Source organism: Aquarana catesbeiana, linkage group LG08 (assembly GCF_042186555.1).
Source record: "Aquarana catesbeiana isolate 2022-GZ linkage group LG08, ASM4218655v1, whole genome shotgun sequence".
NCBI classification, from domain to species: Eukaryota; Metazoa; Chordata; class Amphibia; order Anura; family Ranidae; genus Aquarana; species Aquarana catesbeiana.
The window spans coordinates 109,504,757-109,520,352 of NC_133331.1; the positions used below are offsets into that span (position 1 = coordinate 109,504,757).

At 39.7% G+C, this 15,596-nt stretch overlaps 1 protein-coding gene across 33 annotated transcripts in view; it reads left to right on the forward strand.

Moving 5' to 3' along the window:
- ANK3 (ankyrin 3) overlaps positions 1-15,596 on the forward strand; it is a 902,861-nt gene that overhangs the window by 775,708 nt on the left and 111,557 nt on the right. For all 33 annotated transcript variants that reach the window (XM_073596276.1, XM_073596279.1, XM_073596287.1 and 30 more), the window contains one exon: positions 3,815-3,938. In XM_073596276.1, coding sequence (XP_073452377.1) covers positions 3,815-3,938 — 124 coding nt within the window. The remainder of the gene's footprint in view (positions 1-3,814; positions 3,939-15,596) is intronic.

The following is a 15,596-nucleotide window of genomic DNA, read 5'->3' on the forward strand; positions in this document are numbered from 1 at the left end:
TTAAATTCCTTCGCCTTTAGATTTTCCCATCACTGTGGTTGAAAACTAATGTCAGTTTTACCCAACTAATGATTAGAAAAATGAACAAACGTTCTTGGATGATTCTTACAACAAAACATGAGGTACGACATTTTATTAGTGTATACCCAGCTTTCGCCAGTTTACATTAGTGCTGGGCTGTCATGCTTTAGGACCAGTTCACTCCGAAAATAGTGTAAGAATGCACAGTGCGTTCCTTTGCAGTTCACAGGCAGTTCTGTGCTGTGTGATTTCAGCCCAGTCATTTTGAATGAACTGAAATCATACCACACCAAACGTAGCGCATGCACTACTTTTTGAAACTCACTGCAATCAGATTGCATGGTACTTCTGTACCATGAGATGCGGTGCAGGCAAATGCAGTGCTATTGAGGTGTCATTAACTTAATGCTGACACCCGTTGCAGATTGCCTTTGCAGTGCGTTTTGAACATGTGGGAAACACACAGGGAACATGGGTTTGCTGCACTGCGTTCTGGGGTGAACGGGCCCTTAAATGCCAAGCGTTGTGCTTTATCCCTCATTTTAAAATCATGCAAGAACTCTTTCCTATACACAATAGTTTTACAACTCTACACCTATTTGTCCACGCCAAGTTCCCGTACAGGTGAAAGTTCCTCATTTTGTGACCTTCCATACGAGGGACATTTAGAAGTTAATAGTGTAACCAGCAGCTGTTACCGAGAACAGGAAGTTTATCAGCCTGTCTGCAAGGTGTACATGTTCCAAACTAGTCAAATGAGCATTATGTTTGTAGACCTAAGTAAACATTACATTATTGATGTTATTTGAGATACAGTGCTAATAACTTGGTGGAGTGATGATTCCAATAACCACAGAAGATTAAAAAATGAGCAACTAACTTAAATTTTCTATTTAAGTCTTTCTTTTGTATATAACTTGCTAGTTCTGTTTTATTCTCTTTGTTTCTTGTTCAAATAACAGATGACATATTGGACCTCATGTGTAAAAACTAGAGCAAAGTGAAATGACAATATTGTGTCTGGGTGGTTGCAGACTCCAATGTCATAAGGACAAGCAATCAGAAAAGTTGGAAAAAGGCGTTTTGGTCCCCCTCAATATGCTGGTGCTGCTAGCTTTTTGTCGTAGCTACCCCCCTCTCCATTGAAATAAACATGTATACATGAAGGAGCTGAACTTCTAGCTATATGGAACTCTCTTCAGTGCACTAAACATTTCTTAGCTTTACGAGTGTAGAATGACTCCGGATTCCAATACAAAAATACAAGTGTGCATCTTCTGAGGGCACATGTATATGTGGGGTGCAGATATTCCTGACAAGGGATTATGTTTGAGGAACATTAGTGAGCATTGGGGAAAAAACCCTTCATTCTGGAACAGTTGGTTGCAGGTGTTACAAACAACTCAGCCTGAACAACTGCTATCATAATTTGAATCAGGGGTATCTATGAAATGCAAAAATGGTTATCTGAAGGGCTGCATCCTGCATGTTTGACCTATGGTCACACTTCTTTTGCTGCCCTCAGATCCCTTGCTTCCATATTGAATAGCGCAAACTTGTTTATTGTGATTTTCAGCTGAAAGAATTTGGAAGCTTCGAGATTTCCCTCATCTGTTATTGGTAGCAGCTTTGATACACTTTTATTTTTTGGAATATGTTTTGTCTAAGGAGATCATGAGACAATGTTCAGCACATGTATTTATCTAGCATCTGATAGTAAGGTAAAAGTCAGTTCATAGGGAAGTATGATCTCTTAGCTTATATATTCAAAAGTGTACCTGACCAACTGGCTAACCCTCAATGGGGGAACCTAAGCCAAAAATGTTCACACTGTAAAGTGCACAGCAATGCAGGCTGCAGTAACACGCATTGGGCGTTCTGACAACAAATGGAAATGTAGCATGTGTGACATTTTCCCAATGTGGCAAGTAGCAGGAAGAGCCACTTTTCTTGCAATCACTGCAGAATGCATGGAAATCAGGCTGGTGTAAGTAAACCCAAATGGACAGTTGAGGTACTCAGTCGATATTGCTTTCACTAGCCATAGGTATAAGGCAGTTCTAGCCAGATTGGGGAAATCTTTTGTACAAGAGAATTTTCCACAAACAGTAACAATCTTATCAACTAGAAAGCTTGTTCTTTTGCAGAACTCATATGCAACGATGTCAGGTAATATCGAAATGATGCTTCCAGGTACAGGAAATGTACATGTGTAACTATACCATCGTTCAACCAGAGATGCAAAAATTGACATGCTTAAAGATGGTTTATCTGACATAAAATGGCTGAAACATTCCAAAATTACTGAAAGATTATTCTGTCGATTGTCATCCTTAAATAAGCTTTTGTATGAATGATCTATTTGGAGACGAATAGTCATTTAAAATTTGCCCATTTCTCTGGACTTCTCTGTGGGTAATCTGTGGACACATGCATTGATCTTGGATGTAGTCTCATAGGGCTTGATTTATTAAAACTGGAGAGTCCAAAATCTGGTGCAGCTCTGCATTAAAAATCAGCTTCAAGGTCTTTTTTTAATTGAACAAGCTGAAGTTAAAGCGGGGGTCCACCTATCTATCGTTTTTTTTTTTTAGTTCATTCACAAACTTTTCTTCTCAACATTACATACTCACATATTGTGTGTAATATGTCCGCCTGTGTCAGATTTCGTCGGAAAGAATAACTTATATTATTCACTGCAGGCAGTTTCCATCTTCATTGTGGGCATTTAAAGCCCACAAGCATTTATTTCCTGGATGTGGTGAATGCTGTGCTCCCAGCATTCACTGCTCATTCCCGCACATGCTCAGTGGCATCCTGGGAAGCCTGAGACTAGCTCCCAGGATTCTGTGCGGAGTCTGGGAGAGACTAGAAACACGCCTACTCCCACGGCAGGAGAACCAGGAAGTGCAAAGAAGAATAGAAAAATAAAAGGTAATTACGGCGATTTAAATTTTTTTAAACGGCATGTCAGCATCTAGGCAAGGAAGAGAATACATACAGATATTGTTCAAAATTTGGGTGGAACCCCGCTTTAAGAGCTGCTTGGCTACCATGCAGAGCTCCACCAGATTTTGCACTCTCCAGTTTTAGTAAATCAACCCAAAGTCTTTTCCGGTGGTGTGCTCATGAATGCCATGAAATTAATGTATACATTCATATACCACTAACAGCAATAGCTCATCAGAAGCAGGCTCGGGTTCAAATTGCCAGATAAGCACTTTTTTCCATTTTAAAGCAAATTTCAGCATTTGCAGTCAAATTTGAGAAAACCTCACTATACGCTTCTTAGGTGTTATAGTGATTACAGAGCATACCATAAAATAATTAAAACATACATATATTTCTCTCCTTTTATGTCTGTGAAGAGAAGGTGTAATGGTTGATTGTAAGCATTTCTGGAGAGTTTGAGTGGTTCTGCCTGGGGATTCACTGAGCTATCTCTCATTAACATATAATGCAGGAGGCCAATTTCTATATGTTTAACCCTTTGTTAGGACAGACAGCATCAAAGAAACATAAACAGGCCTACAGTGGTTTATAGCATGTTTTATAAAGACATACAAAAGAAAACTAGAAAATAGAAAGAGGTTTCTTCTAACACTTTTCTGTAATATACTAACAGATAAAAGCTTATTGATATCTGTGCTCGGGTGCTTGGTGTACATATTGTTATCACTGCATGGAAAAAGGCCTGGGGCTGGTATGTCATTGACGTGTTGTCAGCAACTTCACTGAGAGGAATTCCTCACATCATCATTTGAATAAACAGACGGTTCTTTATTTTTGTCAGGTGAGGATGCAATGACAGGCGACACGGACAAGTACCTTGGACCACAAGATCTGAAAGAACTGGGGGATGATTCTTTACCTCAAGAAGGGTATATGGGCTTCAGTATAGGAGCCAGATCAGCCAGGTAGGTCTCTTTTGTCTATATATGTCATAATCCATATTTTACCATTGTAATACATTTTACCATCTTTTCTTCATTTTCCGTTCATGCAAGACTCTAAATTCATAAGCAATGAAAATATAAGTATAGCTGTGCAAAACGGACCTTTTCTGTTTGATCTGGGCATCTATCGTGTCTATTTATATTTATTTTAAAAAGTGTAATTGTAGTTGGTGTATTGGAGTTTTTGTATTAGTTTTCAGTGGTAAGCACACATACAATAATAATGAATTAGATTGTATTTCTGAATGGAGGAAACTAAACTGTGATTAGAAACTGTGTCCTTTATATTATGTTATCACAATTAAGTCCAAAATGCTAGCATCTGCTGCAGTGTAGTGAATTATATTCATATTATTCAGGCGGTAAGATGTGTTTATAGTATGGCCACTTGAATAGCCCTGGCTACTTTTGCTATATAAACCCATATAAAATATTAATAATAAGATACAGATGCTTGCAGGCAATGGTGTAGCTAAAACAGTATTGGACCCAGATTCAAATACTGCCCAGCTCTCCCATTTACTGTACCTTTACCAATTTACTGCCCTACCATATTGAAGTAGTAAAAGCTTTTATTAGCGTTAGTAAAAGTTTTTTTTATAGTTTATTTAATTTGGTTTTCAAGAAAATACAGCTTTCAAAAAGGCATAAGGTGATTTTGGTTCAAAGAGCTGAGTTTCTGAAATAATGACTAGAGAAAAGGCAAAGATGTTCAAACACGGATAGTCTTGTCTTAACAGCCTCATAGTATCAAAGTACATAGTAATATAGTAGAGTAGTAAACGTTTAAATCATGCAGTGTGTTGTAAGCAGAGATATTATTGCAGAAGATTCTCCAATGCAGAGCTTCATAGGCAAACAGCTGATGACTGCACAAAGTTGCTACTTGTATGCAATGTAATGCAACCCCTGAGTTTGGTCATATGATGCCACATGATCATGTGCAAGAGGTATACTATATTGTCAAAAGTATTGGGACGGCCTTACACGGACATGAACTTTAATGGCATCCCAGTCTTAGTCCGTAGGGTTCAGTATTGTGTTGGCCCACCCTTTGCAGCTATAACGGCTTCAACTCTTCTGGGAAGGCTGTCCACATGGTTTAGGAGTGTGTCTATGGGAATGTTTGACCATTCTTCCTCATTTGTGAGGTCATGCACTGAGAAGGCCTGGCTCACACTCTCTGCTCTATTTCATCCCAAAGGTGTTCTATCCGGTTGAGATTAAGACTCTGTGCAGACCAGTCAAGTTCCTTCCAATACTTTTGAACATATAGTGTATATACTGCACCATTACTGTACTAGATGTCAGCAGCTTCCCAGTGCAACAGTGCATTAAAGGGGTTCTGTACCTGCATTTTTTTTATGTTTAACCATTGTAAGGGTGCAAACACATCTACAGTACAGTATGTACTTGCAAATATGTGTGTTCTCACACACTCATGCATGGACAATTTATATGCTTTTTAACTCATGGCGGTTTGCTTGCAGTGCATATTCATTGCATCATAGGCGTGCGCACAGGGTGTGTCAGGTGTAATTGGGCACACCCTAATCACCCCGTGTGGCGCAGATTCCCCCTGATAGACCCCTAATATTTCACCAAAGCCCCCTAACAGGGCTCCTATAAAAATAAAAAATAAAATAATACAAAAAAAATAAAATTGTAGAAAATAATAAAAAATAAAATAATACAAATAAAAACTACTGACAATGTCCACTGCCCTACTGACACGAATCTCTGCCCTACTGACACTGTCCACTGCTCTACTGACACATACAGTGACTTGAAAAAGTATTCATACCCCTTAAAATTTTCCACATTTTGTCATGTTACAACCAAAAACGTAAATGTATGTGATAGACCAACACAAAGTGGCACATAATTGTGAAGTAGAAGGAAAATGATAAATGGTTTTCAATTTTTTCTACAAATAAATATGTGAAAAGTGTGGCGTGTATTTGTATTCAGCCCCCCTGAGTCACTACTTTGTAGAACCATATTTCGCTGCAATTACAGCTGCAAGTTTTTTTGGGTATGTCTCTACCAGCTTTGCACATTGAGAGAGTGACATTTTTGCCCATTCGCCTTTGCAAAAAATAGCTTGAGCTCTTTCAGATTGGATGGAGAGTGTCCGTGAACAGCAATTTTCAAGCCTTGCTACAGACTCCCAATTGGATTTAGGTCTGGACGTTGACTGGGCCATTCTAACACATGATCCTAACCATTCCATTGCAGCTCTGGCTGTATGTTTAGGGTCATTCTCCTGCTGGAAGGTGAAACTCCGCCCCAGTCTCAAGTCTTTTGCAGGCTCTAACAGGTTTTTTTCTAAGGCCCCTTTCACACTGGGGCGGGAGGAGCGTCGGCGGTAAAGTGCCACAATTATTAGCGGTGCTTTACCATCGTTTTAGCGGCGGCATTCGGCCGCTAGCGGGGCGGTTTTACCCCCACTAGCGGCCAAGAAAGGGTTAAAACCCACCGCAAAGTGCCTCTGCAGAGGCGCTTTGCCGGTAGTATAGCCGCGCTGCCCCATTGATTTCAATGGGCAGGAGTGGTGAAGGAGCGGTGTATACGGTGTAGATGCTGCTAGCAGGACTTTTTTTCCCGTCCTGCTAGTGCACCGCTCCAGTGTGAAAGCCCTCGGGGCTTTCACATTGGAGACAAAGCAGTGGCTGTTTTGGGTCGGTTTGCAGGCGCTATTTTTAGCACAATAGCGCCTGCAAACTGCCCCAGTGTGAAAGGGGTCTAAGATTGCCCTGTATTTGGCTCCATCCATCTTTCCATGAACTCTGCCCAGCTTCCCTGTCTCTGCTGAAGAAATGCATCCCCACAACATGATGCTGCTGCCACCACCATGTTTCACAGTGAGGTGTGTTCAGGGTGATGTGTAGTGTTAGTTTTCTGCCACACATAGCGTTTTGCTTTTAGGCCAAAAAGTTACATTTTGGTCTCATCTGACCAGAGCACCTTCGTCCATATGTTTGGTTTGTCCCCCAACATGGCTTCTCGCAAACTGCAAACTGGACTTTTTATGGCTTTCTTTCAACAATGGCTTTCTACTTCCATAAAGGCCAGGTTTGTCTAACTAATAGTTGTCCTGTGGACAGATTCTCCCACCTGAGCTGTGGATCTCTGCAGCTCCTCCAGAGTCACCATGGGCCTCTTGGCTGCGTCTATGATTAATGCTCTCCTTGCTTGGCCTGTCAGTTTAGGTGGATGGCCATGTTTTGGTAGGTTTGCAGTTGTGTCATTCTCTTTCGAATTTTCGAATGTTGGATTGAACAGTGCTCCGTAAGATGCTCAAAGCTTAGGATATTTTTTTATTTTTCTAACCCTGCTTAAAACTTCTCCACAGCTTTATCCCTGGCCTATCTGGTGTGTTCTTTGGCCTTCATGATGCTGATTGTTCACTAAGGCAGTGTTTCTCAACTCCAGTCCTCAAGGCGCCCCAACAGGTCATTTTATCAGCCTTTCCATTATTTTGCACAGGTAATTTGATCAGTTTCACTTTATTTACCACAGCTGTTTCATCTGAGGGAAATCCTGAAAACATGACCTGTTGGGGGCGCCTTGAGGACTGGAGTTGAGGAAACACTGCACTAAGGTTCTCTAACAAACTCTGAGGGCTTCACAGAACAGCTATATTTATAGGGAGATTAAATTACACACAGGTGGACTCTATTTACTAATTAGCTTTTAGGTGGAGGCAGGATAGCCTTCCTTAAAGAGATGAGTTTTCAGGGATTGTCTAAAGGCGGCCCGTAGAAATGACCAGATGGATTGGGGTAGGAAGTTCCAGAAGATGAGAAAGGCTCTGATGAAGTTTTAGAGGTAAAGAGGGGGCTACAAAGCAAGAGGCCTTTGGAAGAACAGAAGTGATGATATTGGTGATATTTTGAGACTAGGTTGGCGATTTAGCTTGAATCAGAGTTATGGATGGCTTTGTATGATGATAGTATTTTGAATTTTATTTGTTGCGTGTGTGGAAGCTAATGGAGGGATTGGCAAAGACAGATGGTGGACTGTGAGCAGTTGTAAGATGTTTTAATGGCCTGGTACTTGCAAAATTAGTAATGAGAAAATACAATATTTTATTTTATTTAGTATAAAAGTTTTTATACTGAATAAAATAAAATAATGTATTTTCTCATTAATTGCTTTTCATCTATTTATACTTCTTAGAGGCACAATTAAAGTCCCATTCAGTTCTATATACCTTTTTAGGAACACATTTGCATACAGTATATTTATGGGATGGTGCCTCTATAGAAGGGATGGTATTTTCGCACTCGCCCCACCCCGACACATTGAAAAATGAGTCATCGCTTTTTGCGCACACTCTCCTCTTGCCTGTGAAAATCTTTACATTTTGAAGATGAGCAATTGAAACATCTTCAGTGATGCCATGTTATTAGCGTAATCCCACAATCCTAGTGTAATCCTATTTATCATTTACTTAAGAATGCACCATTATGTTCCTGAAAATTAAGGCAGGGATCCGTTAATGAGCATCACAAACATGAGCCCTAATCTCTTAGCTTCAAAATGACTTCAGTATGGATTGAAGTAGTCATGTGATCTGCAGTTACAGCTTCACCATTAAAGTGGTTGTAAACCCTAGAAAAAGAAACAAAAAAAACCCCTGCAAGACAAAGGCATAATGAGCTAGTATGCATAGCATACTAGCTCATTATGAATTACTTACCTGAGATCGAAGCCCCCGCTACGGTGCCCGTACACAGCACCGGCCCGGCGACATTTCTCCCCGAAGCTACTTCCGGGTATCACGGCTCTAGCGCTGTGATTTGCCGGAGGTGCAATGAAGTCACTCCCGCTCATGCTGCCGGTAGCGGCACAGTCCAACTGAACCAACGGCTCGTACTGCCATTGCTTTAGTGCACATGTGCCAATGATGTCGGCACATGCAAATACAGGGGATATCTCCTAAACCGTATCTCCTATCCAGTGTAGCTACAGGTAAGCCTAGGGGCCCTTTCATACTGGGGCGGGGGCGGCATCAGCGGTAAGGCGCTTGATGGGCTTTCACACTGGAGAGACAGCAGCGGCTGTTTCGGGTCGGTTTTCAGGCGCTATTATTAGCGCAATAGCGCCTGCAAACCGCTTCAGTGTGAAAGGGCCCTAATTATAGGCTTACCTGTAGCAAAAAGTGGTTGTAAAGAGTTTACAACCACTTTAACAAAAGTACTTTAAGCTCATTCCAGCATTGTGGTGCTTTCTGTGACTATTCATTGTCTGCATGTCTAAAATCAATTTTTAACATAAATTGGACCTTGTAGTCACTTTCAAGTCTGTGTGGATAAATCATGGTCAATCTGTCAATTTACTAGCAGCAACAGTATAATTTTTAAATAACCTCTCCCTTTTTACCATTAAAAAGCCATGTCTGAACTCAAGGCAAGTGACTTTGCCTGGGCTGAAATGTTGTCATCAGTCTTCTGCAGGCAGGAGGAAGCATTTCCTCAGTCTCCTTTTCCCCAGGAATCAGGCTGAAACATTTTAACTTAGAATGCTACAAGGTGACAGGGTGCAGCAGGGAACTTATTTGTGCTTGATGTGTGAACACAGCCAAAATAAAACCTCTCTAGCAGCACACACCAAACTGAGCATATGCAGAGTGACTCCATAGACTATGTGTTATTAGGAAATGATTAGGGAACAATGGAAGGAGGGTAGGATCATCAGAGAAACCAGAATCAAGCAGCCTTTTTACACAATGTGCAGGATTAACCCCTTAGGTTCCACAGTGAGTACACCAAGCATGCTTTACTGCATATACAGACTGATTTTACTGCTGTGGGTTTAGTAACACTTTAAACATTACTTAGCCTGCATGGCCTTAACATGAAATACTATATCTGATGCTAGTTCCACTTATATTTTAAAGTGGAAACATACCTGAAAATACTTTGTTGAACCTTTTTTGTCATCATCTGAAAGTGCTACTTAAGTCTAGGCACCACAAGGTCTGCTGTTACCTCTATGATCCTGAAAAGCATCCTCTGTGTCAGCTTTGAGATTACTTTCACTGTGCTATGGAGACCTTGACTTTCTGGCTTGAAGAATCAGCCACATCTACCCCGTCCAGTTTAGAGTCCCTTATTGGCAAATAACTTCATTTAAGTACAGACATTTAATCAAAAACTAAATATCATTTGGGGTGGAGCAGCCCTTTAAAGTTCAGAGACTGAATGCTTGCAGTTTTAGTCATGCAACTGAAAATAACCTGTGTAGGTTGATCCTACAAGCCTTCACCCATACATAAAAGTTCTCGATGACTAGATCTGCATAAATGGATGCTGCATTCTCTGTACTGAGTTAGACAACTGCCTACACTTGATCACAGTTTATGAAAGGTTGGCTTGCATTTATTTTTCCATAAAGACCATATGAAACCTCCGGCACTCAAGCATTTTTACTGTTATTTTTGTGATGACAAATTTGCCTTTTCTGTCAGTACTTCAGAATTGTAAGGCTCCAGCCCCCAATGGTTCTGATAAGTAGCAAAGCACCCCATGCATACATAGAATATGCACAAAAGATACATATGTAAAACAGACATTCTATAATAAAAGCACATTTACTAATTTTTCCATTTTAGTGTTCATTTTCTGTGTGTTTAGTTTTTACTATAGAAACCTAGATCCGTACCAACTAGTTTGGCAGGCAGAAGGATAGAGCCTTACAGGATAATATAGCTCATGATTTTGCATGGCTCTGGAGGAGCCCAACGCCCATCAATTTATCAGGATATTACACTTTACATGTGGAATTCAGGCCTGTTAAGACTCTGTGGGCTGAGATATTGCTGTCTGTACTCTCTGGAGTTTTGCGAACGCTCACACAGCCTCACATTCTCTGTGAAGCTTATTCAAAGCCTGAAACAAACAAGGCAGTGTGTTTGCAGAGATTAATGTCTGTATTTTGGATTATGGTGCAGTTTGTTTTCTGTCCGGCAAATTTCATCTAATAAAACTTTTTAGAGTTACAGCCCCCCGCAGTTTTAAAAAGTGGCCATTTTGTGTAAACGTATCTTATGCTAACTGGTAAAGAACACACCTATGGTAAAAACAGATCAGTTCCAAGTCAATAACAGCAATCTATTGCTAATTCCATTGCCTTTTGGTTCTCCCACCTGCTGTTTAAATGTATTAAGAACTAAAAAAACAATATGAACCGGTATTACTGTGAGACCAGCCAAAACAACAAAGCTGTTGGTTCGGTAGCCAACCTAAAGTGCAAAAACGTGTTCTAGGGGCTAAGCACACCTTCAAATGTGACTGGCTGCTCAGACATTGAGAACTGCTTTGTGGCAACCAGTTGACATTGTCACATGTGCCTCATAATAAGGAATCAGCGGCAGCAGTGTGAAGGTTGGAGCAGGTAGCTTACCTGTTGTACACCAGCTTTATTCATTTGGCTATTTAGTCATATGTTAATACACGTTTACTTTAAATTTCAAAGTGAATTCTGCAGCAGTTTTGTATTTTATTTAATTTTTTAACTAAAGTTGTTTTAATTGGCCATAGGACATCAAACAGTGATCCCATGTATTTGTATGATTTAACTTCATTTTATTGATTCTCAGATATACATGTAGAATGAATTTGGAAGACTTTACGTGCCTTATTTGCTTAGCACATACAAATGGCTCCATTATTTTACAGTAGGTGTACTAATCTATCTTCCAAACTGTGCCAACCAAAGGTATCTGCTGTGGTCTGCCTGAAGTACTCATATAGCTTGATCATTCCCCACTTCTGCCAAAAGCATCAGAATTGGGAGGTGATAATCTTGCTGTGTGTATATACTGTATGTATATAATATAAAATAATATTCTTTTGAATTGGAAGCCTTAGTTGAATATGTCATGGGTTCTACAGTTTATAGATCTGAAATTTTTTTAATATATACTTTCAAATATCTTTTTTAAAGCTTATAACCCTAGATCTGTAAAGAGCTTAATCAGTTGGGCAGTACATACCTAATCATTTCCAAATATGCGTATTCATATTTTATCTTCTATTTTGGTGTTCTTTTGCTTATCAAATCTACATGTTATATGCTTAGATTGTGGAAAATTTTCCTCAACAAAATTTAAAAATGGTATATACGTTTACAAACAAATGCAACTTAACTTGTGTATAACATGTAGATATAATTGAACAGTTTGATCATTTCTACGTTTACATTTACTGCGTCTGATTTTTTTTTTTATTCTTACTTTTTTTTTCCTTGGTCATAATAAATTACTTTAAACTAGTCCTAAAGTCAGGTAAGAAAGCATGTAATTCATTCAACATGTTGCTTTTTTAACGTTTGCTCATTTTCATTCATATTGTGCTGTGGTGTGATATTTATTTTCTCCATTTTCATCATCAAAAAATTGTCTTGATATGCTTTTTATGTTTCAATGAATGAATTGAACAATTCGGCACAAGTGGGTTAAGGCAGCCTTTTCTGTTTGCCCCAGAAACCAAACACTGGTATTATCAGCTGTTAGTTAACCATCACCTATGCACCAGACAGGTATTTTGTGTGGATCCAATATTCATGTGACCCCAAGCAAATTCTTACCAGGAACTGTTTCTTAGAGATGGTAAAGAGACTAGAAACTATGAGGATATAGCACCTGAAAAACTCTGCTCACATTATATTGGGACTTTAAAGCCCAATTGAAGCTCCAGTTTAAATCAGCTAAATACATCCTAGGTGCATCAAAACAAAAGGCATTCAATGTCAGTTTACTTTATTTCTCAAGCAACTATAGCCTGAGTAGAAAGGCCTGTTTTCTGCCAGCAGCTGTAAAGGGTGACCTTTTCTCTTTGTGTGTAAGCAATAGTCTCTCTTCAGAGGTCTTAAACACTGCCTCCTGAGTCAGACCTATATCTCTAAAAGCCCTTGGTCCCTGCTGAATCGGGAGCTCTGGCTTTGACGGGCAATGTGTTAGATTTCTGCACAGAAATGATTTATTATTCACAGGGAGCAAGGGTCCCACTTTGTAGCATGCTGGCAGGACACAGACCATTCTACTCTGATAAGGTTGTTTTAGAAAGAAAACAAGTTGTAAGACATTGAAGACCCTTTGTTATGATGCACCTGGAATGTATTTGCAGTACCTTGAAAAAGTATTCATACCCCTTGAAATGTTCCACATTTTGTTATGTTACAACCAAAAATGTAAATGTATTTTAATTGGATTTTATGTGATAGACCAAAACAAAGTGGCACATATTTATTAAATAGAAGAAAAATTATAAATGATTTTCAAGATATTTTAAAAATAAATATGTGAAAAGTGTGGCGTGCATTTGTATTCAGCCCCTTTACTCTAATACCCCTAACTAAAATCTAGTGGAACAAAGTGCCTTCAGAAGTCACCTAATTAGTAAATTTAGTCCACCTATAAATATAGCTGTTCTGTGAAGCCCTCAAAGTTTTGTTAAAGAACCTTTGTGAAGAAACCGCATCATGAAGGCCAAGGAAGACACCAGACAGGTCAAGTTGTGGAGAAGTTTAAAGCAGGAGTAGGTTATAAAAAAAATATCCCAAGCTTTTAACCTCTCACGGAGCCCTGTTCAAGCCACCATCTGGAAATGGAAAGAATATGACACAACTGCAAACCTCCCAAGACATGGCCGTCCACCTAAACTTACAGGCCGGGCAAGGAGAGCATTACTCATAGAAGCAGCCAAGAGGCCCATGGTTACTCTGGAGGAGCTGCAGAGATCCACAGCTTAGGTGGAAGAATCTGTCCACAGGACAACTATTAGTCATGCATATCTGGCCTTTATGAAAGAGTGGCAAGAAAAAAGCCATTGTTGAAAGAAAGCCATAAAATGTCCCATATGCAGTTTGTCAGAAGTCTTGTGGGGGACACAGCAAACACATGGAAGAAGGTGCTCTGGTCAGATGAGACCAAGATTAAACTCTTTGGCCTAAAAGCAAAACGCTATGTGTGGCAAAAAACTAAAACTGCACATCACCCTGAACACACCATCCCCACCTTGAAACATGGTGGTGGCAGCATCATGTTGTGGGGATACTTTTCTTTAGCAGGGACAAGGAAGCTGGTCAGAGTTTATGGGAAGATGGATGGAGCCAAATACAGGGCAGTCTTAGAAGAAAACCTGTTAGTCTGCAAAAGACTTAAGACTGGGGAGGAGGTTCACTTTCCAGCAGGACAACGACACTACACATACAGCCAGAGCTACAATGGAATGATTTAGATCAAAGCATATTCATGTGTTAGAATGGCCCAGTCAAAGTCCAGACCTAAATCCAGTTCAGAATCTGTGGCAAGACTTGAAAGTTACGGTTCACAGACGCTCTCCATCCAATCTGACAGAGCTTGAGCTATTTTGCAAAGAAGAATGAGCAAAAATATCACTCTCTAGATGTGCAAAGCTGGTAGAGACATCCCCAAAAAGACTTGCAGCTGTAATTACAACGAAAGGTGGTTCTACAAAGTATTGACCCAGGGGGGCTTAATAAAAATGCACGCCACACTTTTCACATTTGTTTGTAAAAAATGTTGAAAACCATTTATCATTTTCATTCCACCTCACAATTATGTGCCACTTTGTGCTGGTCTATCACATAAAATCCCAATAAAATACATTTACGTTTTTGGTTGTAACATGACAAAATGTGGAAAATTTCAAGGTACTGTAGCTGATATAAACTGAAGGCTTGATTGGGCTTCAAGTTCTTCCCCAAGTTAAGCTTACTCAATGGTTACCTCCATAGTGTGGATTTATAAATTGATACAACCGGAGAATGCGTGTCTAAAGACTTGAAATAATTTGAAAAGGCATATAATATAAGCGTGTTGCATTGCTTCTCAATGCTTTGTCAAGCTAAACCCAAAAAAACTGCTGTTGGACAGGCTGACTCATCAAATTTGTGTAGAAGAGAGTGTGCTTGCATAAAGTATACTGAGATAAAAAAACACATTGAAGAATAACATATATTGTTACAGTTTCCTAGGCCCTCCATTAAAGGATCACATCCCCCCACCCTCAGGCTCAGTATCCATGTGTCCAACCCACACCCTCCCAGTAAAACCATAAGCAGACCTTCTCTCTTCACTCATGGCGTTTGTCTAGATGCAAGATTCATTTGGGGCTTTCATTCTTATTGCCTGTTGTCTTTAAAAATTCCGGCCAATGCTCAACATATGATGGCCTTGCACTAACCAGGCAGAATGCTTAATTCTGACTGGCTTCCATTTGTCACTGAAATCTTCATATAGATCATTGTTAGTTAGCTGTAATAAACAATTTATTTGTGCTGTTAACTTCATGTGTTCAAACCGTCTTAATGCCATTATTTTGCTACTGCTCTGATTAATTAACTTTGAACTGCATGTAGTCTTTTTGACCGGAGCAAGGGTGTCTTAGTGAATGTTTGGTTTGAACTGGATTTGGTTTGTGTTTTAGTTATAGGTTTTGGTTTGAGTTTTGCCTTTCATGTACCTTCCAGGGTTCAATCTGAAATCAAACTACACTATAAAGTTGGATGACATGAGCTTGAATACAGCTATATCTATGTTTTCCTTTGTAAGGCTTACCAAAAGATAATGATTATCTCTCACATTTA